Genomic DNA, 27,728 nt, shown 5'->3' on the forward strand with positions numbered 1-27,728 from the left:
GCATGTGTTGCTTAAATAACACAAACAACTTAAATTTCAGCTTGTCTTCATTTTATGTGTGCGTTTCATGCATTTCATCATGATAACAATCTTTTCTGAAGCTCATCTGTTAAATGTGTCTTTTAAAATAAATTTGTTTCTGCTGCTTCGTTACACAATGCTAGTTTTGAAACCATTACCTTTCTTCTTTTTGGCTGTGACGATAATACGGAGAAAAAAAATTGTTTTGCCAAACATTGTTCGGCAAAGCCCTGTTAATATATATTATATTTTTTCGATGACGAGACATTGAGGCATTTGGCTCGAAAATAATCTTGATGTGTACTTTTCCACAAAGATACGGCCAGACTGTTGGATATTGAGCCCACGCAGGATGTTAGTAGCTCTTTGATGAGATGAAACAAGTGCCTCTTTTATTGTTATGACGATAAAACCAAACAATAGTGGCAGAGAGAGTTCAACTATTCAAAAACACAAGTGAGGTGGGGTTATTTCGTAAACCTTTGCACAGGCCCACAAAATAAGTAAGTTAATGTGGCAACCTTTTGGTAATTAAACTTTAAATCTAAAAAAAATACTGCAACACAAGCTGAGAGAGAGACGGCATTACGTTTTTTTGTGTCCCTTTTTTCTTGACTATTTAGCCGTGTTTTCAGCACTTTTATTTAATAGGTCTAGTAGTTCTGTTTATTGATTACTTCCCTGCTTGGTGTTTTATTTATTGGCTTGTTTTTAAATTTTCTTTTTGAGCTCTTTTAAGCACTAAGGAGAGAAAAGTCACAAGGTGAATCTGTTTTCATTTTGAAACACATATGTTGTATGTGTCATTGTCATTTTCAGTTCTGGATTAAAACATGTATTCATATTCATAAATATTCAGCAACTATATTACTACTGTATGACTGTACAACCTTGTAATATTAATTTATAATTTTTGTTCTGGAACTTTAATGTTTAATGTGGTTGTTATTTTATACTTCTAACCTGATGTAAAGCCCTTTGTGTTGTGTTGGACGTTGAAATGTGCTTTTCTTGCCTCACTGATGAAAAAGTGTCTCATTCTTGGCCTTGGCTTTCAGGTACTGATTAGAGAAAAGGCATACATTACTAATACATTTTTCTAAATGAAATACATTTTCTGTTATTTAAGTTTGACAAGAATACTTAATTTTACATTTTTTTTTTTTTTTAAATTATGTAAAAATTGTAAAACTTGAAGTCAAACAATGATGGCTTGGAATATGTCCTCAACAATGCTTCAAAACAGTTTATACAACAGCATAAACTGAACAACAAAAAACATAATCTGTGAAACAGTGAATGTCTACATCTTCCTCTACTCTGTGCTCTAATGAAAGAAGATTAATTACAACCAAGTTATGCATGTGAATTGGTTCATAAATCAACAATATTACACTTCCTATTTTCATGTAGTGTCAAGTCTCAGCTTATGGTTGTGATTTCAAAGATCTTATATGATGAAAGACAGTCGTATGGTAGTTGGTAGTTGGTCACAACACTACTTGATATGCAAGATTGTTGTTTTTTTTTGTTTTTTTTTTTGTTCAGACCTAACATTGCAATGTGCTAGCAGTGGAACATAATCCATTTGCAAGGCAATCTAATCAATTTAATCAAAGCAGATCCATCTTTAATGTGTTCAGTGAATAATGACGTTCCATTGTTATCAATTCACTCGATGTCTTGTGAAGATCTTGAAGCCATAATATTCTAAGCTTCCTTTTTGCCATCATGGAAGAAACTACACTAACGTCGTATTGTCCTTTGTAACATCTGCTAAGTGAATAATGAGGTGCAGAGGTTGATGTTATGAACAAAAACTTTAGCTATGGGGTGTGTTACCATACATGTAGCACATCTGAACCTTACATCTTCTGTTCTTTTATGTTTGTTTTCATTTAGGATCTCTTTACTAATAATTTTATCATTTTAACCAAAGCAGATTTTTAGACTATTTTAGGTTTACCATAATGTCTGTCCATACATCAGTATTCTGTACCCACTTTCTCCTGCGCTCAAAGGTCACAGTAGTTTTCTGAATATATCCCCGATGACATAGGGCGGAGGCCGGGGTACACATTGAGTACATCACAGCGCTGCATTGAAAGACAAACAACCAGTTAACACTTAGAGAGAACCATGCAGACACAGGGAGAACATGCATACTCCACACAGAAAGGTCCGGGAATTGAAATTGAATTTTTTTTTTATGTATACTTTTTGCATGCAGCCTTGTTGGGGACAACGGCAAGCAAAGTAGATTATTTTCTGTTCAAAGAAAACTAAGCATGCTGCTTTATGCACCTTTATGCAGAATTCGAGTCATTCAAAAAAAGTGAATCACTTAAAAGGGCTCAGAATTTGTTTTTTTTCCCCCTTTGTGGCTGTTTGTCACATCTATATTCCACATATTTTCTGCACTATTTTTATTGCCATTTTCCTCTCCATTTCTTTTGAAGATTGCTTAAAAAGCTAAATCATGAACTCCCTCACAATACTTTGAGAATCTGCCATTTTGCTAGTGCCTTCCCATATCAGGTTTCAATGCAATGTATTTAGACTGTTAACTCAGAAATAGAAATGTGTTGGTGTATTTCTCTTCTGACAAACTCACACTGTACTTCACCCTATAATGTGTTGAACATCTGTATTCACATTGTCATTTACTATTTACTGTGTTACAAGAATAATGATGCCTTTATTAAAAAAAAAAAAGAATAATAAAAAAAAAAGAAGGAATTTTGCATTTGGGACGTACCGCACCACGGCACATATCATCCAAAGAAGCAAACAAAAGTATAAAAAAATAGTATTTTATTGTGGTGCAAGCTATCAAGCCTGAATGACAAACTGCTGCACGGTCTAATAATGTTGTTGCTGTTGGCGATCTTGCTTTGGCTTCGTCAAAAACTTGTTGCCATCATGTATATCAAAGTCATATTTCACCAGGTCAGGATTCCTGAGGAAGATTCCGACTCCTTAAGATCTCTTTGGTGGAATGAATCAATACTCTTCAATACTATACTCTTCAACAAGGAATCAAGCGCAAGCTAACAGATGACACAAACGAGCTACAGACACAGAAGACCAAGCAACCACAAGCAGAGCTGCAAGTGTGGAAAAAAAGACTTAGGAGAACTGATTGTGGAAATGTTTGGAGCGGACGTGCCAGATGCAAGAAAAGATAACTATTCTCGAGGGGAGATCGAGGAGAAACAATATTCCAATCTTTGGCGTCCCAGACGGAAGATAACTCCACAATCACATATGTAGAACATCTGCTAAAAACAGAGCTACACACTTAGCTAGCTCACCTCAATCTCGCACAAAAATCAAGTCTAAATGCGACACCTAGGTCCACTATAATCAAGTAGGAAGCAAGCAAATCTTTTTCGATCACAATTAACCTGCCAAAGTCATCCAGAAATGATACTATAGTTATCCTATGATACTACAATCATTTAGTTATTTATAACCGTACAAACACATTTTTCATGAATCCTACCAGTCTATTTACTCTATGGATATATGAATGTTTTGTTTTGTTTTACCAGCGTCAGTGTCTGATGAATGCAATGTTTAAAAGATCTCCAGTAGGGTTTGTCTATATCACCTTGATTAGTTTGTGGATTTGCATAAAGTCTTGAAAATATAGAGGGAACACTTGAGCGATCACATTCCCCTTACCAATGAGTCAGATAAGAAAGGTGACAAGAACAGGATTGACAGCAGTGAGAGGGCAGAAAAGGTTAGAGGAGAGAAGAGGGGAGGTCCCTGGTGGCATAATATCACCAATATCAGGTTATTCACAAAACAAAATACGACACTGGGGCATTTTGTCTGATTTTTATACAACGATTTGTGATGGGTGAATTATTTAGTAGCCTGAAAGCTCTTCTACCTACGGTAAAGCCTATTGCCCAAGGGTAAAGTAACTACAACACACACGAGAAACTGAATGCAGCCATACTAAAAAAAATGGATTTCGTCTAGTGGTGGGCCACAAGGCCTTCTCTGCTGGCCTAAACACACAACAGTCTGCTGCGAAAATAAGTCCTAGAATGTCCTATTTTTCCCCGCTTAACGCTTGGCAACTGCATCAATCCAGAGTAGATTGAATGGTTTAGGCAGGAAGTCATTGATTGGAGAACATACTGGATCCAGTTTATTTTCAAAATAAAATACCACGTGCAATATTTTACTGTGAAAGCACCATGCACGATTGCACCATGTCCCTTATTCCACAATATTTTATTCTGTTATGCCCTTTTAAGTCTTTTTCGAATGTATTTTCCTGTTAGAAGCATATCTCCTTTATTTCCCAGAGTCCATTACAGCCTCAGTTTTCACTGTGACTGTTGCCTGACCATCAGTCATGATGTCATTACTGCACTAGCCCCCATGAGAGGAGTGATATCAAGATAAAAAACCCTCCCTTTGGTCTCTCTCTTTTTGGGTTTCTGACCTGAAGGATACTACTGGAGATCTGAATATTGATTGTGTGTATCCATTTCAATGGGTGTGTGCAGGTCAAATTGTGGTATCTTCTAACCCACTGCAAAAAAGGACTAGTCTAAATATCATGAAAAAAAAGGGTTTTTGTAGAAGATATTGACTAGAAACAAGTGAAAGTGCAGTAAGAAAATTAAACTTGGTAAATCAGAATAAGTATCTAGGCTTTATGAAATATTAGCAAATACTCATTCAGCAATGGATTAAGTCAAATGAAGTCCAAATAAGTAGATAACTCATTGCAAGCACTGAATTACACTCACAAGTTGTCCATAAATGTCTTAATTTGAGCGGCAATGCATTATCAAATTATATTCAAAACCTGCCAGTAAACCTCCTGAAATAAGTGGTAGCAAACTCATTTCAAGGAATCACTATTAAAATCTCCTTTTACGGGTATTTTCTTTTGCCGTTGAGGCTGTGAACAAAGGGACTAGAGTGGTGAATTTCAGTGGCCCCATGGTACACGCTATCCAGCATGGGATAGCGTGGGACTGTATATGGATACAATGGGCAGAAGTATTCATATACAGTGCAATGCATTTTCATCATCAGTAATGGTAAAAAAGATTTTGGCTTCAAATGCAGAGAGAGGCCAAGCTTGTTTTAACATAGTAGTTTTCAGATATTTTTCTTTTTAATTCAACATATCAACATGTGTGGTCATCAATTACAAATCCTAAATATTTAAAAGCAGATTTGCAACTCCACAATGTTTGTTAAGATTTTTTGACACAGTTTTCATCTTGTTGTTTTTGTAGTGCTAAAAAACATACACTTTTTTTTTTTTACACACATTTAAGACAGATTGCAGATGACAAAATTGTTATTGTACTCTGACACAAGAAAGGCGTCATTATTGAAAGGCCTCAGTGGGAGTGCTTAGATGGTATTCAAGGGGATATACAAATAGCCTAAAGCACATGTTTGCATAATATAGACATGCAAAAACAATTTCCAGTGGTGTGGGTACCTACAAAAACAGGATTATTTTTTTTTAATTTAATTTAATTTTTTTATAGTACTACTACCAAACATAATCATTTCATACATTGTAATACATTACAGAAACAACTAAAGTGAAAGATATAGCTTGAAACAGGTGTACTTCTCTAAATGCCCTCTTTCATTTCCACTATTAAGAAAGTGAATATTACACGCAGCAGAAGCAGAGTTTAACAATGACATGATCAGCCACACTTGACTTTCTTCAATATAAAGTTACATCAGGTTTTTCAGCAGACAGTGGTCTCAAAAGAAGATTCTTGATTCATGCTTGAATCCATTTGTACCCCATAGTGTTCTGAAATTGTTTCAGTTCTGTTTGTTCGTCGTCACTGCCCTTCTCTTCATCGCTGCTGGGTATATTTATGTTTACCTCGAAATCCAGATCAATGCCTTTAAGGGGTAGACAGCATTTGGAATATTCAATCTCTTCAACACAGGGAGGCTCGTCATCTTCGAAGCAACTTTAAGACAGGAGAACGGTTTCATAGTTGGACAGCAATAAAAGACTCATCATTGTATTACTGAAAACCACAGGTGCCAGAGACCATTAACACCATTGGATTATCACATTAGGCTACTGGGCAACTACCACACCTCCGACCCAATACTGCTGGACTGTTTTTCCAAATAAGTGTCAACAATGCTAGACAAAGGACATATGGTTATACTTGTCTGCAAAATGAAAAACTTTGGGAAGAGCTTAGTTAGCATGGATTCTTACTTGTGCGACTTGTGATCCTGCATGTTACAGTCGATGCTGACATAATTCTTCAGTGCCCTGCTGTAAAGAGCCTTTGTGTCCTTGGTTACTGACAGCAGACTTTGGCAGAACTTCGTTCCCATCTCTTTCAGTTCCTTTGTTCCAATTTGCAAGTCCTACAGTCCATACACAAGAAACATAAAAATAATGATCTGGACACAGAACACGGGATATATGTTTCCCTTTGACAACGGAGAGCCAGCTCACTGTTTTCCTGGAGCATATTTAGCGGTCGTACCGGGCAAGCCATCTTTAAGGTTGTATTTTTAAAATTTGCCAAATTTTTAAATCGGTAAAACACACACACATACTTTGTATATTCCTAGGTTGAATCCATTATAGGTAGTTTCCATAGTGTAACTTCTTAGGACACCAATCTCTCGCCAAACAACCACCCTGGCTGTCGCAGAACGGGACTTCTCAACCTGAAATAAATATATTAGAACGAAAGAGTAAATTAAAACATTATTTACTTAAAAATAATCTGGTGCTTGCTTTTGTGCTTTGAGGGTAAAGAGTAGTCATAAAATAATATGAGGCATAAAAGAAAATGAGAATATTTTAAACACTTTAGATTACATTGAAAACCTAAATTGATGGGAGTGACAACAGAAAGGTCACAGTAATTGAATTGCCAGTACCAAGTAGTTGCAGCTGTTGAAAGAAAAGGCCGGTGCGATACGGTCCAGGGTCTTTGCAATGGTCTAGAAAACCACAGAGATCATTTGAGAGAAAGCGCCACCATGTTGCTACAAGAATACCACACAGTATTTCAAATTGAACATTTTAGTACGCATACACTTGCACACCCTACCCTGTAACCAGGATCCTCCTTCAAACCAACGGTGGTAACGTCCGAGCCAGATGCCCAGAGTGTTTCCTTTATACTGCAACCATACAGAAACGCATTCTTCTTTCTCGAGTGGCCGTGGTAGTCGCAGAAAACCTGGTATACACAGAGAAAAACAAATCTTTATACATTAACTTAAGGGTAATGTGAACCCAGTAGGAAGCAAGACTTTTTTCTTGTTATCCACTTCAGTGGCCGTTTTAAGAAAACATAAAAACACAAGTGGGCCAGTCATCTTTTGTGAACTAAAGGTGAAAATTCTACCTGTTATAAAACTATGATGTTGGTCACGGCACACAGACATGGGTCTGTGTAATTATCCTTTAACTCTATTGTCACAACCTCAGCCAACAATTCATAGAAAGTGACCATGTCTCACTCACCAGTGGAGTTCGTCTGATACTTTTGAGGTAGTAGAGGAGACCTTTGGTGTGATAGATGGTGGGACTAAGTACAGGGTCTGGTTTACACCACTGACGGTTCAGGTCCTCACAGTTGAGATCACAGCGATTCCTAAGAGATCACATAGAATGTGGACAAACATGACATTGCTTTGAGTGTGATGAGTTTCCTTCTTTGGCTTGATTTATCCCACTATAGCACTGGTAAAAACTGCAAAATACTGCTCTTCTAAAAGGTACTCGCCTATTTGCCCTGTTTCTTTGTTATCTATTCTTATTAACATTTTTTTTTTTTAAATTCATTATTATTATTACTAGGGGCCAGGCCTGAAAAGTGAGAGCCAATCTTGCAGGACCGTATTGAATTTTCTTTCAGCTCTAGATTCTGACGCTGTTTACAGGACCTGTCATTGTTTCACGTCCACTCCAAAAAAAAACAACAAAAAAAAAAAAAAAAACCCAAGAAGTCACGGATATCAGTTTTTATTTCAGCACCGTCGACCAAAAAAATAATCTGGACTTCAGCGAAATAATAATACAGGGGAAACACCAAAACACTGGGACGGGTAACATCGATCTCGGGCTAATGGCGCCATCAAGTGGAACATCAGGGCAATAATATCTTCCACACATTAATGCTACTGTAAAGACTTTTTTTTTTTTTTTTTTTTTTTGCTTACTTATCAGCTAAAGTTTACTTTAGCTAACGTTAGCTAGCGACAGTAATGCTAGCTACTAGTTAATAGCAATTTTAGCCTACTCTGCCGTCCTCCCAAAGACTTCGCCCCAACTTTTATGCTTTGGATTACTTGCGTAGTGAGGTGGGCTGCCATTTCCACTCTTTTCTTTCTGTGTACAATAAATAACCATCCACTCAGCATTTCACTTTCTTTTCTTTTTTTCTTTTTTTTTTGCAAAAGAATCAGGCTGGAATGCTACAATCACAATTTAACTTGGGTGGAAATTGAACAGAAAACGACACTTACATGCCATTGATTACTCCGTCTGGGTTAAGCATAGGGACGATCTTGAAGACAAAGGCCTCTCTCAGACTTTGGGCCACTGGGTCACTACTACACAAAAACTCAAGAGTGCCCTTCATGACCCAGCTGGCATTGGATTCACCGGGATGGACACGGCCAGTTAGCACAATATAGGGTCGGTTACCTGGACAGATATAGTTTATCACTGACATGGCTGCAGAAAATGTGAAAATGGGTGTTACATTAACTTTTAACTAAGGTTACTATAATCAAATTCATTCCATATAAGAGGAAAAACACAACATAACATTGTTATGTTTTCATTCACTCCTCCATTCTATCTTTGTCGAGTTGCCTGAGCTATGATCCTTATCACAGATACCAACAGAATACACACGGAAGCCACTTTCATGAGTATGTCTCACTAGTACATGGTACCTAAGAAAGTGGCTGGTGAATGAATATCTATACACTGCTTCAAGGTTCCTCACTTTTGAGAATCAAGCAATCAGTCAATGAATCAATCAAATAATCAATTAATTTTTATTTGCATAGCCCAAGTTCGCAAACACAGTTTGTCCCTTAGGACTTTACATTCTCTACAGTTGCAACACCTTGTAACCCCTCGAACCTGGCAAGGAAAGACTTAAAAAATAACAAACAAACAAACAAACAAACAAAAAACTAGACAAAGGCAAAGAAGGAAGCTCAAAGAGAACTGCTGAACTGGAATCATTCTCTCCAAGTCGGGGAGACGTGCAGTAGGTGCCACCTATACAAATAACCACGCAACTTCATTTCATTGAACACTTCATAACTAATATCTCTTCCTTTTGTCATTATCTTCTACTTTACAAGCATCGATCTCACCTCCAACTTCTAGTTTTTGATTCAATCTTACAATCTAAAAGTGCTGTGCATTTTTCATTTTGCATAGGTTTCAGGGTTAGGGGTTGCCCTTCCTGACACAAGGCTTAAAGCTGCATTTTTTTTTTGCAGATTTGGGGTAGATGGATGATATATTTTTGGTGTGTTGATTGCTGATTGATGAATTGACTGTTTGATGGATTTAACATTTATTCTTGCATGCATTAACTTATCAAATTGAAAAGCTGGATAATGACGTGGTAATGGAATAGAATGGTCAAAGAAATAAAACAAAACTGAAAAACAAATGGGGAAAACTCACGAAACTGATTCATGTCTCTCCAGGTTGTACTGACTGGACAGGCAGTGATAGTTACAATTGGGCATGAGTTTCCAGCCAAGGTATCACATAGCTTCTGTTGCCGGAAATAGACCTCTGCTGGATCTACTGATTTCTGCAGGACATTCAGGTGAGCCTGATGAACATGATTTAAAAAAAAACCATAAATACTATGCTCTGCAAGAGAATAAGTGAATTTTGTTCTATTTTACATTATTATTAATAACTGATGGCAATGGTTAAATGCAAATGCATTTCCAAAAATGTTAAACTACAGACTTGAGATAGCACAACATTAAAGCACACCTGCCAGAGGTCACATTGCCAAGTATGGATGGGCTAGTGCCAGAATCTGCTTGTTGATACATGCACAACACGAGATTGGTGTTTTCAAAGTTTCACACAAATGGAAAAAAATGATGTGTGAGTGGTCTGAATGATGCTGCCAACTGTGTTAGGTAGTTAGCTTTTAAAGTTAGCCACTAGATGCCATAATGCATAGCCAGTAGTACATTGTACATGGAGATTAACAGTAGTAAGTCTGTTGTATCACTGCATGTACTGCATCTGTTAATCTTACAATAGATGTGAAGATTAGTCACTAGCTGGGTATCTGAAGTAAAAAAAAAAAAGCCAGACAACAGGTAAAAAGACAGGCAGATAGTTGTACCTTCAGGGTAGAGTATGTGTAAGGATAATGGTAGGCCAAGTAGCAGACATCCTCTTTGTGTTTGAAGTTTATTGTAAAGGTAAGAGTATAAAACGTTGCTCTTTCACTGCCCCGAGCTGGACAAAAGTTATTTCTGAAAAATATTTTAAAGATCATATAAATAGACAGATTCATTCAATTATGCAATGCACATTGTATTACCACGTGAACATTTTTATTCAATGTGTCAAAGTCTGTGGACGACCTTTCTTGTCATTCAACTCAAGTAAGATCCTCTCTTGATGACAAATATTATGCTAGAATTGATTAGTGTTATGATATGTAATCTTAATTTATAAACTTAAGGAGATAAAGTGACTATTAAAAAGTTTTACTGACTTTGCAGAGTAGACAAGTCATTGGCAAAACTTTAGTCAGCAACTAATTTAGATTGACACAGAAGCCAAAACACAAAAAGGTAAAAAATAATTCAAACAGCACCATAGTATACATTTCAGTCATACCTGAAATAACAAATCTCAGTTCCAGCTCTGACCCAGTGTGGTCTTCCCTCAAGCGCTTCTTTCACAGAGTACAACACTGGCTGCATCCCTGTTGCACACAGCAAAACACACAGACAAGCATTTGTGTCCACCCCTACCTTTTTAAAGCAACATCAAAATTTCAAAAATTTCCCTTTGCCCCCTCAATGTACATCAGTCCACATAAAGCTACTGCACTGTGGACTTTTATGCCTCTTTTTGTTGGTTCTTGCCTTGGTTGACTGAATGTCTTTAAGCACTTAAGGTGCCTAGGATTACTCTTTCAGTTCAGCTCAGTATACACACATGCACACACAGTGAGCCGTTCAATATATGCTGATCACATCTACAAGCACACAAAGAAACTATTTACCATAGTTGAACTGGCTGTTGCTCTTCTCACAGTTAATTACATTAAAACGGTAGGGGACGTCAGCCTCCATGTTGCTGACTTCAAAGTAGAACCACTGTGCATGCTGGGAACTGTTAATATCTGCATTCAGTATGAGGTCATATTCATATCTAAAGGAAGAGAAGTGAAGAGAAACATGAAACACTCGTGTGGTTTTATTCTAGTGATTCTGGTCGGCTTATTTGGTTACCTTACAGTAAATATTCTATATTTGGGATGATTGAAATAACTGTCATAAGACTAATAAGAATAGTAAGATTACATACCTGCGGACCTGAATAGCTTTCCTAAGGTTTCCACATTCAAACTTGGAGTAAAACATCAAACATTCCGATGAATATGGAATACTAATAAGACAAGTAAAAAAGAAAGTAGTACAAGGTTTTTCAGTTACAAATAAAACGTAGACTCAATCAATACCAAAAATGTTTTGATGGAAGCATACCTGTCGTTTTCCAAGTCAAATACAACCTTTTTCATTATGTCCTTTGTATTTATAAACCGTTGAACATCTTCAAAGATCTTTTGCCTGAAAAAGACAAAATAAAAGTTTTTGTGTTAGCAATTGTAGTACATTCCGATCATTCAGATTTACATTGTGCCTATTTGCAAGCCTGCGATGGGGTAAAAGCGCTAACGAATGGAGCGTCCATCCAGTACACTGTTGTTTTGTACTGGTTGGCTGCCTTGTTCGTTCAATCACATTAGGCCGAAATCAGTCATTGAAAACTTTTTACCTTTGTATGCTGGATTTGCGTTGGGCCATAGATTCATGCCCTGGTGGTGGAACATGACCCCAAAAGTCAGGAAAAGACAAAATGTTGAATCCGGGAACAGATCTGGTCTTAGCAGCAGCAGAACAGTACAATTTGGGTTCATGGTGTGGTATACTGGTTTTATGTCTCTCCAGTAACATGTCAATCATGGATGAATGACAGAAATGTTTGTCTTCCTTCTCCACATCATTCAGCTCCCCTCCGTTTCGACTGAGTGGGACTTCGTATCTTGGAGAAAAGATCAAAAACGGCAATTCATTAAAACTGCTATGATTGGAAGCCAAATGAAACAACAGTTCAAGCGTGTCCAGAAAACTCACGAAAACCCATTAGTGCTTTTTCTGTCCCATCCATACGCATGCAATGTGTTTGTGCATACAAAACAATTACTTGTGTGCACATGCGTAATGGGGTTAACATGCAATTATCAGCATTACACCATCACAGAAGAGTGGTCGCTGAAAAATAGTCTCTTCCAAGTCAGGTGATAAACAAGTGGAAGAGCGCACACAATGATTTTAACACAACACTTCTGCATGCATAGATTTAGTGTGCTGCATCATACTTTGCTTTTCTAACCATCGTTGTAAAGCTCGGGCTGGCGCTGAGGGTATGACTGTGAAAATTGCAGACCTTAAACAGGGGAGCAGCTGAAGAACGTAAAAAAAAAAAAAAAGTGAGATATTTAGATTTTTTTTGGGCTGTGGTAAACAGACAATAAGAGTCTAGGTTCTTTTTTTTTTTATTTTTATTTTTTTAAATAAAATAAAATAAATAAAAAACAGGCATCAAACTATCAAACAAAGACTAATTTCTGACCTGCCGTTTGTCCCTCTGTTTGTCCCGTCTCTTTCTCCGATGAATCATCAGTAACACTACTGTTTTTCTTGTCAGTCCTGCAAGATCTACACAAGTAACTGCTGAGTGTCCTAACTTCATCATCTGATGGAGAAGGTGACGACGTTGAACCCTCTTCCACCTCAGAACTGAAATCCAGCTCCTGTAGGACACAGATTTTTGGTATTTATTTGCATGATTTGCTGTCAAACCTGCCCAAACGGTGTGGTGTGCAAACACAAAATCCCACACACAAAACTCACCGTCAAAAGCAAAAGACAAAAGCTCTTTTTTTTTTTTGTCAGTCTGACTCAGGCTGATTCACACATTCAAAAATGTATTTACCTGAAAATCATGAGAAAGTTCAGGACAGAGGTGACTGTACTGTGCAAGCAGCTCTTTGGGTCTGTCTGGGTCAGGACACTTGCGAAGTTTGTACACATCAGTCTCCAAATCATCATCCTAGGATGAACAAGTACATTCATAACATGTAAGTGCATTATAACATATGAACACATGGTGTATGTTATTTTAGTCAAGCACTGTTATATTTGAATTAAGAATTAAGAGGATACAGGGAACATTTAAACTCCAGACTTGGAATAACACTTAAAGTGGTTTGTAGTCAGCTCAAAATTGGCTCCCACGCTCCACTTTCCTAGTACGCATTACTTTCATTATACCCCTTCATCTTCTACTGACCACATTCACTCCTCCTCATCATCAGTGTTAATTGACTTTTCTTCTTGGGTAGAAAAGACATTTGCAGAATTGACTTTGGTAAAGAGATCCAGTTTAGAAGCACAAGTCAAGAGCCACAGATGACAGGATGGCAACTTCAGAATGGGTCAATGGAGTGATTGATTGATTGATTGATTGATTGATTGATTGATTGATTGATTGATTAGAAGAATGCCCTTAATTAACTTGGGCTCCTGCCAACTTACAAAGTCTCTATCGTCTGTGTCTTGATTATTTTCCGTTTTCTCTTCATCACTCTCCTCATTGTTCTCCACTGGCAAGATAAAAAAAAACACAGACAAGGCAGCAGCCAGTTAAATATCAACATGCACGTGTATTTAAAAATTCTGATTTGTGTGGTGGTAAATTTAACTCTTTTTTTGACTTTTTGATTAGGTTTTATATATATAATATTTGTACCTGATGCAACATCTACATGACAGACAGGCCTGCCAGGGAGAGGGAAGGTGTATGCTGATTCGTCTTTTGTCAATGGTAGAGGAGTCCTAGGAAGACACTTTCTCATCAGCTGCACCGAGGGCTCCACAAGGGACTTCAAAGAGTTATTCAGTAAACATTTCTACCAAGAAAAAGACATACATAGAGGAATAAGAACAACAATTAAATATTTTCTGGCATATCATAAGCAACAGCAACAACAAACATATTCCATTTTCTGTCTTTGCATAGATTACGTCGTCCATTCTCTTTTAAGCCCTAATGTTAATGTTACATGTACCCATTTAAAGATTAAGTGTGTAGTATTTGGAGGTTTTGAAGAAGAAACAGCAATATCAAGTGGTTATATTTTGGATTGCATTGTCTTTTACTCCCCCCCCTCCTGAGCTTGCCTGTGAACTACGCTTTACCCAAACCGGGATACCTCATCCACCTTCTTCTTCGTTGGTTTATTTGAAGACGAGAGCAGTCACCTTAATTACGAACAGTTTCCTTAAAAATATGGCAGTGCAAGATGGCAGCTAACTGGGGGATAGACCCTTGCTCTATGTCTACAACATATACTCTAGCACGTTAAGTGTCAACGTTACCTGTGAGGTTTGATACAGCAGATTAATGCCACCAAGTGAAACAAATGCTTGGCTGCCTGCAGTAATTCTGGTGACCTTGTAGAAGCAGTGCAGCAGTGCATGGCAGATTTCGATGGCAGCACGGTGAGTATCTTTGCTGTGCCATTTCTCATAAATCTCCAACAGGCCAGATATGTGCCCCTTAGATACCGCCAAGCAAATGTTAGCCTCTGTAAACAAACAAACAAAACATAAGATAAGACAAAGACAAGATGACATGAGACGAGACGAGATGAGATGAGATGAGATGATCTGGGCCTGTGTTAATCATTATGAAACTGAGAATTCTTTGAATTTAGTTTCGGTTTTTATTAGTCTATTTGTTCACAACTCAGTGAGCTGCTCTAAGTCCTCTCTGATGTACATCTAAGTGTCTTTTAGAAACCTGGATGCAAGACAGCTAGCTGGCCTTTACGGTTCAGTGTGTCAGAGTGTTCCATAATCCGAATTTCCCAACCTGCAATACGCCGATGACATATTGCGCACTGTGTGTCTTCGTCAAAATAAATTTCTATATAGCCACAATTAAATAAGTATTTTTTTCAAACAATCAGTCTGGTTTGGAAAGAAATATTTGGCCACTTGAAGATAATTCAAACACATTCTCACCGATAGCTCAGGGTCAATTCACCACACATGTGCTGCTGTCATGAACAGACTCAAGGGTCTTTTTTTTTAAGGTATGTTGTCAACTACGGATAAAAAAAAAAAGTATCATTCTGCAAAGTAGTAATTTCTAACCCATTATCTCACCACAAATATGTAACTCCCTGTGAACGTAGTGATGCCCTTGTATAATTTGGCCAATTTTATTCTGACTGAGGGCAGTACTCAGTCGTCCACAGAGAGGAGCGACGGCCTGTCAGGGAGGAGACAGAGAGAAACTGGAGGGGGAAAAAAACCTGTTGACCAGGTTAGTTTTACAGACTGTTACCCCAGTAACTGAACTGGGGTTACTGTTTCCTCTTTGTGAAACAGGCCACTCTTTTTTCCGGGTTCGACTTACCTCACTTTGTCAAACAGAAAACTCAGAGTCCCTAAATTCTGGGGAAAAAAAACTCAAACTTCAAGAAAACCTAATCTTTGAGAGAGAAAAAAAGCCACTGGTGCTCGATGCTAAAAAATCAGGTACTGCTGTTGCGTTTTTTGGTGAAGCAGGTATTCACCACAAGCATTTTGCTCTAAACTAATGGTGAGCACTAAAGAATAATTTCGAGGGACACAGCTAAAAACTTATGCTTTATGTACTATAGCCATATCAGCACAAATGACATAGGCTAGAGTCTTTTATGTTCATAATGTAATTTAAAGCTAACTGATTCTACTCTATAATCAAGATGAACTGACATAAAAACACAGTGGTATACTATGCTATACTATATTGTACTATAGCAGCACCTGGGAATAAAGCTTTAAGAAACTACTCTCTGAACTTGATCTGAAAAATTATAAAGGGAATTTATTGAGATTAAGATGTATTATATAGATCATAACCTTCACAACTTTTTTTTTTTTTAAAATGTAAAGCTTTTTTGGCTGTTGACAAAGCTGTTTTTCAAGTGTACTGTTACAACTGTTGCTGTTAGTACGGTGAGAATTGCATACATTTTCATCTCAACTTTAAATTTAACTGTATTGGAATACCAGGTATATATAGTAACCAACTATTATTACCAGCAACGCAATCATTTGATGCAGGCTGTTATGTTTAATACTGTGTGAGTCACAAAGTAGACCAGCTGGCAGTCAGAGACACAAAAAGCAGCTGAGTTAGGGAAACAAGAGAAGCCCATTAGCATGGCTTTGACTTTTGCTACAGTTACTTTAGCAAACATCTTTTTGATCAAGGTGCTGTTCCTCGCAGCGGCAGGGTTATATGAATGGTATAAATATCCAAGAATTTGAAAGAATTATTATGTCTTATAATTTTAGCACACCCATCATGCCCATTGAGATAAAAAATAAAATAAAAAACTTCGGCAGCATTTACAAACTTCTAAACAGTCCGTAATATTTAAAGTCTCTCTGTCTCTCTGAAGTCTCTCTGCCCTTGTCAAGAAAATGTGGGAAAACATTTCTGAAAGGAAGAAATGTGCGACACTTCAGTGGCTTCCCTATGGTTTTCTCACACAGTCCAAAAACGTGCTTTTAAGATAAATTGGTAAAGGTCTGATTCAAAGCTGATCTATTAAGTAGGCCCATTGAGGACAATATCTGACAAACAGGCACATTCAGTCCATTTAGTGTGTTTGGCTTAATAAACATGCAGATACGGGCGTTTCTGACAGAACGTTCAAAATATTGGGGTGAGAAGATGCAAATAGATAATTTTGCACGCAATCTGATTTATCAAACCTGAAACTGATTCTGTCATTATTTAGCACGTTTGAAAGGCATGTGTAAGCTTTGCACAAAACACTGGCCACGTTATATATTGACCACAACCGATGCTGACCGGGTTGCAGACAAGAACGATCTGATTGATTCAAAGCCACTTCTCTTGAGCCCTTGGATGGTTGGATAGTGAACATGAATTTTTTTTTCAGAAGAAGTGGAAAAAATCTTGATCAAATGAACAAGAACAGCACGATAAATCATTCAAGCTGCTGCCTGCCTTATTTAGGGGTTTTCGAATGCTTCATTGCCATTAAATATCCATCATCAGCACTGACCAGTCAGTAATGACGATAGCCTGAGTGTCCTGATTGAATGCAGGCATCAAAGACAACTTTCACCTATGGGACAGCACAGCCCTGGGTAACAAGTCACACAAATGAGCTCTTACTATGTTTCCCTTGCAGTTTCTCTACTCTCTCATATTCTCTAATGGTGGCAGCTGGTAATATAACCTCAGTTAAAAAGTGCCTCCACTTCTGTTTTCGTGTGCACATGCAACCTTAGTCGACCACGTGTCACACACAAAATAATAGCTGGCACGGTCTACTTGTTACAGAACTTTGTATGTACACCGCCTTCATCCAAAGGCATGTGGGATATATATGCACCAGCACCCCTGTGACCCTAAGTACCAGTGAAGTGGTAAGATGAGAATAACAATAAAAGAAACAGTTCAAAAAGCATGCTATTTCGGTCCTTCAGGCTTGTAGGTCACTGTGGATGCATTAAAGTCAAATAGTTGTACTTATGTATGTACCTACCTCCTATTATTTTGCATATTCTGGTAGAAACTGCAGAAATAGCATATTCCTGAAGGCAAACATGCTCAATGAACAGCATTTCATCATCAGTATTGGTCGTGCACTGTATCAAGTCTGCAGATGGTTTTACGCAACTCTACTTTAGCGCATCCAAGCCAGTGTATATTGTACATATACAGAAACTACCTCGCTCAGTTATTGACCATGCAGGGTTTTTATCAATAGCAATGGGCCTCGTGCAAGAACATGTTTGTATTCTTGTGGTGGATTTCTCTTACTTTTTTTTCCGTACGATGGGCTCATACAAATGTGCTATGTCAGATTCAGCGAACTCTCTTGACGTCAGAGATACGCTTAAATTACGCTCGTAAACAAGATGGATTCCACCTGTGCATAAGTGAGCGTGTATTCAGGATACTTGCAAATCTGCATAATCACCAGCCCAATAGTCCCACATAAGGTCGCACAATCTCCCACGCTTGTCATTAAGTAAACAGGCATGGCATCGAAGACAGAGAAGAATTTTACCAGTTCAGAGATCAAAGTCTGGCTGACTGGGATCAATAAAAATGAAATCTGTCATCTTGGGCAGCCTTACTAGTGGAATTAAGGGTCCCACAAAAGCCACGCAGTGAGAAAAATTAACAAGCACTGCAAATGCTATGTTGCCCGTTGGTTGCATGGATACAGAGATTTTTGCATTTGCAAAAAGACATCTCGCCAAAGCAATTCAGCCAAGACGCATCTGGTTTCACCTTGCGTTTACCTGCTTGTATACAAAGGCAAATTAACTTGCAATTCCATTCAAGTCAGAATTAAACAATTCAATTCCGTTCAGAACATTCATACACTGCATAGCAAAAGATGTGTTAAAATGCAAAATGGTGCGAAATCCTTCCTCCAGTCCCATGACCACCCATTGCTTAAAATTAGCAGAATATACGTACACAATACAAATACAAAAGGACAAACGGCAGGAAGTTGTGGTCTGTGAGTTGTGGGCCACATCCACGTTGCTGGACTCAGTGGGGACGTCCGACATGGTGGCGGGGCGGGAGCATCTCACCAGGCAGCCTTTCCTCTAGCAGCCGTGCGCTGCATGCAGGTATAGCCTGCACGCTCCAAGACGCTCATGTGAAGCGAAGCGAACCGAGTACATAATATTATTTAATTTAAATGATTCATTTAGCAGTTTGAAATGTCCACATTGATTTTAAAGTGTTATCCAAAAGCATCAATAATACATTTAGATCATCGGTTATATCCGGCTACATGAATAAAATATGCATCTGTAATTTTAATTGGAGTGTTAAACGGCATACATAAGGATGTGTAGAACTTGATTCAGAATAACGAAAAATCCAAAATCTTTTCGTAAAAACATAGGTTTGGATAACGGCACTAATTGCGCAAAACTTGTACGTCACGTCTAGAGGACTCGCAAAATGTATTTGTGCCTGTGAAAAGATTGGAACTACGTGATCATTGGTGAATATGTCATTCATTCATTCATCTTCTATACCCGCTTATTTCTATTCAGGGTCACGGGGGTCTGCTGGAGCCTATCCCAGCTGTCTTAGGGCGAAGGCAGGGTGACACCCTGGACAAGTCGCCAGTTCATCGCAGGGCCACGTGAATATGTCAATTTCTCTTAAATCCCTCCCTTCTGTCAAATGTTTTGAGAACAAATCTGTTTGTACGACTGCTTCTTGCATGAGGTCCAATATCTTTTTCCACTCTCTCCTACATAGCTCACAACTTGCTGACATGCAGGAAAAAACAAAACTTTTTTTTTTTATAAACACAGCCACAGGCCTGATGACTTGAAAGTAGCTTAGAAAACAAAGCAAGTGGGCACTTGAGCAGCGTTTTGTAGTGTTGATCATGATCATGAAGATGAAGGTGATGGCTGATGATAATTGATGATGGAACCGATCTTGTGAATAATGAAGTTCATTAAAAACTTACTTGTGCAGAGTAGAGCAGCAAAGGCATTTATGGCTGCCCTGAAAAAGTGAGTAGAGTAAAGGGTATATGGTCATTCTAATTTGACAGTTTTACATATAAACACTAATTGGAACAAACACATTACTGTAACACCCAAGCAAAATAATATGACATTATATGTAACCAAAGTTCTAGTTGGCTAAAATAAAATAAAAATTCCCAGCCAGTGGAAAGAGGAGGGGATATTTATGGCCAAGCATGAAGACCCACAGGTGGTCCTTCTTAATAACCTATCAACCCCCCAGGGGGTCAGGAACTCAGACAGGAAGCTGGCAACTCAACATGCGGGATGGCCACATGTATACACCATATACATGACTTTGTACCACAAAATTTAGGTAAGCACAGATGGTGGAGACCCCCCCCATAACATAACAAATAAACATTTTTCACGTTAGACAAATGGTGCACACGCCAGTTTGTGTGGTGGAATTCACACTCAGCGCAAGAGAGAAATGATAGATGATAGTGAAAACTATCTCCAGCCTGAGTGACAGACAGTAACATTAATTCAGAGCCTGTACAGGACCTGATACTGCTGTGGTTTCACTTGAGCGTCACAGGGAATATATTTCATTGGCTGCAGTTGAGGCAATGGCTAAGAACCAAGCTATGAATCTTTTGGAAGACAGATAAATATCATAAAATGATTCATTAATGCAGGGCGTATTTGTGACATGAATTTATTATGGGGTATCAGCCTATCTGTCTGTATGTACTGTGGCTGCAAGGACAGGCTGTAATATAAGGGCAACTGCACGTTACAAAAAAAGAAAGAAAAAACCCCCGCTCCAACCAGTCATTCGGGAACCTCTGGGGCCTCAAAGCAACTGCTGGAGAGCTGCCTATTTAGGACCACTGGTGTAGGCGATTCCTTAAATCATCACCGTGGTGTGAAATGCACAAAATAAACACAGCTAATATTAGCAGGATGCAGTTTCGAAACATATTGCTTCTGTTTGAAGGCCTGAGTACAGGTGAATGGAAGAGACAAAAAGCTTCCATGAAATGCAAAAAAAAATGCATTATGCCTTGTAATTAAATGGCATCACGATTGATGCATTAATGCAGACAGCTCTTCAGACTTGCGAGTTAATGAGCGAAAGAATCATCAACCCTTGGGCTGAACCCAGGGCCCCACATCCGCAGATTCAGTCAAGAAGGTTAAATCAGTCAGATGAAATTCAGTGGCAAAACGGAACCCACAGAGAGTCAGCACCCCAGAGTACGAGGAGGAAGATTCAGACAGAACCACCAAGACAACGACCAGCCCACTACAAAAAGAAAGGAATTATGCATAACATAAGCATAACATAACATCAAGAAGTGGGAAACCATCAATACAGACTTAAGCTTTACCCTAAGTCAAATCAAAGGATAAGCTGGGAAGAAACGATGGGTGACCTAATCTTCAGTTACAGGGAGGATAAATGTGGAGTGAAGGATCAAATCAAAAAGAAAGACAGCCTTTGGTCCCCGAAACCCGTCTGTTGCAAGAAATCCAAGTGGCGAGAGGAAGTTGCGGAGAAAGGTGACAGCAGATGAAAGGGAAGGCATTGACTTCCTTCAAAGGGACTTAAAATACAGACTTCAAAACTACGCTGAGCAGAAAGCCTACCGATGCGCCAAAACATGCATTATCAAAGGCATATACTCGAAGGAAAATGATGGATTCTTAAAAACATCAAAAGACTAGACTGAAGAACATCTGAGAACCATCTACACTGATGAGAAAAAAGACGAACTGATCATTGTCCCGACTGACATACTTTCAACATCACCCTCACAAGTTTAGTTTGATATCAGCTGTCCCAAGGCGAGTGAGGGGAGGCAGGTAGTGAAAAAGGCAAGATTGGCATCTATACTAGGCACTTATATGACATACCATACGTATAGTTCTACAAGAACGTTCCAGATGTCCTCAAAATTCTGTGGAAAAGCATGAGGGTATATGAAGTTGACTTGCTTGTCCCAAGTGGACAAGCAAATCATCCCGAAAGCCCTGCTCCTCCCAAAAGAAAATCTTCTCAACGTGGAAGGCAGGATCTTTTTCAGTGAGTTGGCATCAAGACGGATACAGTATTTGAAACAGAACTACTTAATCAACACAACAATCCAAAAGGCTAGTATCGCAAGCTTCTTGGGATGCCTTGGACATAACAGCATATCATGGCAATAAATCCGGACTGCAAAGCAACAAGGGGCCACCGATTGGAACCTAAATGGACGATCAAACAATTCCCACAACAACTGTTCGCAGCACCAAAAGGCAGCTGGAGAAACCTCATCAAAATATAACGGTCGAGGATGACATTAAAGCCCAGCAGGTGCAAAAGTATTTTTGTGGTGAAAGGCCAAGTCACAGACCAAAGGTTTCACATTGGCAAGCACCTGTCCCAAAGGTTTCAGAAATGACAGTGAAGAGCTTGGGAAGATGGTACGACATAAAGCTCAAAGACACCAAGTGGTTTTAGCAACTTAATAAAATGATACCGGCATGTAAATGGAGTGCAGCAAAAATAACTTGTTGCCAGGAAAACTCACTTTCAGGTTGGCATACTCTAATTACTCTTGTGGCCTCTAACAGTGTCTGAGATCCCCTTCACCAATGTTGAAAAGTTTGCATGGCTATTAAACACACAACCGCAACAGTGGCTTGGAATCCCACATAATTATTATTATTTTGAAGTGCTGCCAAAAAGGCAATGACTAGCAAGCCCAAGGACCCCAATTGGGCAGCATGGTAGAGACAGATGGTATAAGGTCAGGCTAAGGTCCGACTCAGGTAAACGGACACGGAAGAGCCATCTGGGACAAAGAGGAGGGGGGTGGGGGGGGCACGGAAGGGGGTGTACCTGGGATGCTGGGTACACTTTTGAGCCTTTTCCAGACATTGTGGGCTTCAATCAGTGAAATATTGATGAAGCAGGTGCCCACCTGATGACCTCAATGACATACCTCCTCTTCACAAATTAACGCTGAGTGCTAATGTCAAGAGTTTCTTAGTAAAAGGGATTGAAACATCTCGTCCTACTCGCTTTACTCCTGCTGTTTGGTTAGAGGGCAGCATGCTTTTCTATCAAGACCCATCCAGTAGCTGATAAAAATAAATTAATCTTGTTTAGCAATTACATGGTTCAGTTTTTCCAGCCAACATACCTTCAAGTGAAAAAGCTCACAGACCTTACAGACCCATGTCTGCAAGCTTCTACTTGCTATGTACATTTCAGTAACAAGTATAGCAACTTCGTTCCGACAGATGTACAAAACAATCTTTCACAAACAAAAGTAGACATTTCATTTCATTTACAAAAATATTTCTGAACTCACAATTATCATCATTCATTCTCACTGTATCATTTTGTCACAAGCAAAAACCCCGTTTATACATACTTGAGTATGTGCAGATGTTTGGTGGTATACTGAGGGAGGAGTTCGTAAATGACATCTAGTCCTTGGTTTTCTCCTATCAGGTTTGCTGTGGAAGCTGTAAAAGAATAAAATGCATTGAAATAAATTATAACAATAAAAACAACAGTTGGAACACACTCAAAGGACACATTTTCAATCATCTGATTTTTACTGTTGATGCTGAAGTCCTGCTATATTAGATTCCTTGACTTAAAGTGGGGACTTAAATCAAGCCCTCTCTTTCCTCTCTTTTGTCTGGGTGCGTGCGTGTGATAATACCTGTTGAAGAAAAGACTTGGATGACGCATAGACAGGCTGCAGTTCTTCTGCCATGTTTCCCATTCAGTTTTAGCAAATTCAAAGTCAGCAACACAGCTCCCAGCTTTTCAGCCCTTGCGCCTATCTGCCGATCTGCAGAAAAGCAATTTCAAGGAAGCATTCATGAAGTTATTGACAACAACATGGTGCTTTCATCCCTATATTTGTGCTAGCGTACCAAAGCACACAAACTCTATATAGTCAGAACATTATACAAATGGGCCAGCATGACCACAGAGGAAGAGGAAAGACAGGAGGAGGAAAGACACACAAAACTTGCAATCATCCCATCCAAAATGTACCATAAACAAAGGAAAACAACAAGAAAAAAGATAAGAGAAGAAAAGAAACAAAAAGAGAGCAAAACAGATGCAAAGAAAAACACATTTTTTTGCATCAGCATTGCACCGGTAATCTTTTGTGTTGTATCCACAACGTTTTTTGCCCTAATCACATGCAGGCGCAAAAACACCCAGAAAATATTAACTGATGTGTTTGTGTGTGTTTATATATATCCACTTGTAGGCGTTAAATGGAGAGCGAGATTGACAGATGGGTTGGAACAGCATCGGCAGCAATCTGGGCACTAAACCAATTTGTCACGGCGATGAGGGAGCTGAGCCTCGGCTCAGCTCTCAATTTTCCACTCAATCTATCTCCCGGCTCTCAGCTATGGTCATGAACTTTGGGTCATGAGTGAAAATATAAGGCTGCCGATACAAGCGGAAGCAAAGAGTATCCTTCACTGGGTGGCCTGGCTTTCTCTAAAGAATAGGATGAGCAGTTTGGCCATCCGGGAGGAGCTTGGAGTAGAGCCGCTGCTGCTCTGCAATGAGAGGAACTAGTTGAGGTAGCTCGGGTATCTTGTTAGGATGTCTCCTGGATGTTTCCCTGGGGAGGTGTTTCAGGCATGCCAAATGCGCAGGAAGCCCCTGGGCAGATGCAGGACACGCTGGAGAGACTATGACTATGAGACCATAAAACTCAGGGTGCCCCCGGAAAAGATGGTGGACGTAGCGGGAGAGAGGGAGGTTTGGGTTTCCCTGTTAAGGACCCTGCAACTCGTACCTGGATAAGCGGTAGACGACGAGGTACGAGGTGGTTTGACACTTGATACTAAGGCGCTCCCACTGGAGGCACTGAAGAATAGTTTTTGAAGCAGTTCATTCGGAAAGTTTTTCGACCGTTCAAACATGAGATGACATTCAGTTCTCTTACAGTTCGTATTACAAACAAATTATTTGCCGCAGACAAGTTCTCTGTGGACCACTTGAAGATGCAACAGAAAGTCACTGCACATTTACTGTAGAAAGAATATAGTCTGAAATCTTTCTGTTTCACTGTTTACATCATAACATTTTTACTGGCGTTTTTTCTACTGTTGATCTGTTTGAAAAAAGGACGAACCTTCATCCTTGTACTTACATTTAGTAAATTTGTAATCTCAGAGTAGAGATGATTTCTTGTGTTGCTTTAAGTTCTTTTTTTACGTTCCTTTCAGCTGTTTTTGATCTTCGATGTGCACATAATATACACACAGGCAATAAAGTATTTGAATAGGAAGTACACAAGTGTGAATTCTTAAAAGATCAACCTGTTAATTTGTCATATTAAGCCATTCATTGTGTAGATAAATTGGTTAACAGTATAACAGAATTTGAAATACATAGATTCCTTCATTCTTCTTAGTAATACCATAAGTATTAATTTATAACTAATTTATCCTTACCTTTGTGTCCAACTTTTGCCAGCATCTTTAGCAGTGGCACCAAAATAGAATAGTTTGTACTACAATCACGGGCAGCATTGACAAATGCGTTCAGCAAGTACTCAGTAGTGTCTTTGATGATTAGTCCATGGATACGGTGAGTTGAACCTTGACAGACAAAAAGAGAGAATTAACTTACCACAGGTGTCTCTTCTAGATAGAATTTTAAACAGATAGACATGAATAAATCTGTTTATATATAGATAATAATAATCTTAACTTCATTCTTGTACTGGTGGATCTTGTTTTGTTTTGTTTTGTTTATATTTTTCTTACTTTTTTTTTTTAAACTTTACTTTGGACAAAACCATCTCCCACATAAAGTCACTTGAAGAGTTGGGGATTAAATAGAGTGTGTCCCAGAGGGGAAGTGTGAAGAGGAGTCATAAGTAACTTGGATGGAACTGGTTGGTGGGGATATGATGCATGCAATAAGCTTAAGTGTTTCTCAAATAACAGACACAAGATGAGGGCTTGTAAATCCTGAATGCTTATTTTAGACAGTGAAGTGGCCCATGGATGCTCCACTAGGATTTACCAAAGTATGCCCAATAGCAATGTCCCATCTGCTGTGCCCTGTCATTCCCAACTCAATGTCCTTTGTCTTTGCTTGACTTGACTTTAAATCATTCTGAAATTGTATCACCTGTCATCGAAATGTCCTTCACAAGATTTAAAAGCAAAGCGTCCTCTCTTTATCCGTGCACAGTTATAAACTAGCAGCCCTGTTTAGTTGGGCCCTTCTGATAAAAAGGACAATGAAATCTCCCCTGTGAAAATTCTGATCAAAGAACATGTCACTCAGGTCGGCTGTCTCTTTAGTAAACTCACGGTTGGTGTAGCTACAACCAAAGTTCTACATTGCTGTCTAAATGTCTCATATTTTTCAATCATATTGATGTTATTTTCTTGTCCTCCACTGTTTTTTTTTTTTACATGGGCACAATGTATCATTGTCATAATTAATGCAACAGCTAATCACCATTGAATTTAGCTTACCAGTAGCGAGAAGGTCATCGAGCTTATGAAGGATATGTAAGGTGCTCTCAACATCTGCGTTCTGTGAAACAAAAACCGGCAAACATAGAACATAATTAATACTACAACACTAATTATAGTTTGTGACATTTCCATGTGGGATTTTTCTTCACTGCGCATCTAGATGAAAAATCTATAGTACTCATATTGCACTGAAAAGGACAAAATTATTATTTTTCAGTTTTCAGTAAAGTAAAATTTATCCATTAACAGCAATGCAACTCTTTTCTTAAACAACAAATTTATAAACTAAAGCACTGTGTTATACTGTGGATCCCTACCTGCACAGCGGACAGCAGGACGTCTAAGCCAATAGAGCTCAGGGGTGCTGCCACACTCGGTCGACTTTGCTCCGTGCTAGCCATTGAGTCGGTGTTTTTGAAAAAAGAAAAGTAAACATAAAAAAAAAAGAAAAGTATACAAATACAAAATAAAAAGGGTAGAAGTGTGCAAAAAAACAGATCCCACGTTGGAGTGGCAGAACAATGGAATCAAAAATACATTTTCACCAAAATACATACAGAGTTACACACAATAACCTACACCATCTGTTCCTCTCATTTTCTCTCACACACTGGCTGCCTCGCTGTGACAGAGCGTAGTGACACAGGGACTCCCCCCAATTTATCTTGCCTGGGAATACCACTGGGCCATGTGTTGTTTGTGTGTATGCACGTTTTTGCACTCGTGTTTTACATTTATGTGTAATTACTGAATGTACTATGCATTCTTTTCATAGCATATCCTCAAACACAATGTCTGTATGAATGCAAATGTAATTCCAGAATGCTAAAAAATATGACAGAAGTTTAACTGTGTGGGCGGACACGTGTATTTTCCATGGGTAACCTTATACCTCTGGGATAAAGTACTCCAGCAAGCATTTGTGCTCTGGTGTTGAGAAGGCTGCCACTATAAAAAGGCCTTCACAAGGCCAGCATGGCAGCTGCAGGATTCAAACTAAATCCACTTGCTACTTTAGTCACTGGCTGATATAAACCCAAAAAGTTACCATGTCAGTTTCCCAATTAGTATTGAAAAGGCTACTCAAGGGCTACTTTCTAACTGATGCATTGTTATGAAAAACCTTTTTCATCAGCAGATCTTACGCTTATGTTTGAAAGGACAATAAAATCACTTGTTAGTTACTATGAAAATAAACATCAGAGCAAAATATTAAAATTGCAAAATAAGCAACTATTTGGGGAAAAAAAACAAAACAATTATGGTTGCACTAGTTA

The 27,728-nt window shown here is 38.7% G+C and overlaps 1 protein-coding gene across 1 annotated transcript; it reads right to left on the bottom strand.

Annotated features, from left to right (window-relative positions):
• Positions 1–5,132: 5,132 nt before the first annotated feature.
• agbl1 (AGBL carboxypeptidase 1) lies at positions 5,133–27,623 on the bottom strand. Its single transcript, XM_076042587.1, has 26 exons — positions 26,769–27,623; positions 26,449–26,509; positions 25,411–25,557; positions 23,643–23,774; positions 23,346–23,439; positions 19,914–19,951; positions 14,749–14,957; positions 14,120–14,279; positions 13,906–13,973; positions 13,304–13,420; positions 12,941–13,121; positions 12,687–12,822; positions 12,083–12,349; positions 11,791–11,874; positions 11,612–11,692; positions 11,307–11,455; positions 10,916–11,003; positions 10,413–10,545; positions 9,725–9,878; positions 8,539–8,719; positions 7,535–7,664; positions 7,116–7,247; positions 6,943–7,005; positions 6,613–6,726; positions 6,263–6,417; positions 5,133–6,002 (listed from the first exon to the last, which is right to left on the bottom strand). Exons 1-26 carry the CDS (start codon positions 26,850–26,852, stop codon positions 5,804–5,806), a joined length of 3,357 nt encoding a protein of 1,118 aa, XP_075898702.1. The 5' UTR covers positions 26,853–27,623; the 3' UTR covers positions 5,133–5,803.
• Positions 27,624–27,728: the final 105 nt, after the last annotated feature.

The sequence above is a fragment of the Nelusetta ayraudi genome, unplaced genomic scaffold, assembly GCF_046127955.1.
Source record: "Nelusetta ayraudi isolate G7.1 ecotype Tasmania unplaced genomic scaffold, CSIRO-AGI_Nayr_v1 ptg000071l, whole genome shotgun sequence".
In the NCBI taxonomy this organism is placed as follows: domain Eukaryota; kingdom Metazoa; phylum Chordata; class Actinopteri; order Tetraodontiformes; family Monacanthidae; genus Nelusetta; species Nelusetta ayraudi.

What these genes read in the sequence shown, in the direction of transcription:
- agbl1 (XM_076042587.1), bottom strand. Translation starts at nt 26,852, where the DNA reads ATGGCTAGCACGGAGCAAAGTCGACCGAGTGTGGCAGCACCCCTGAGC. An exon ending in TCCTGCTGTCCGCTGTGCAG is followed by an intron (nt 26,510 to 26,768) that starts GTAGGGATCCAC and finishes TTTGTTTCACAG; the next exon opens with AACGCAGATGTTGAGAGCAC. An exon ending in AACAGAGGGACAAACGGCAG is followed by an intron (nt 12,823 to 12,940) that starts GTCAGAAATTAG and finishes TGTTTACCACAG; the next exon opens with CCCAAAAAAAATCTAAATAT.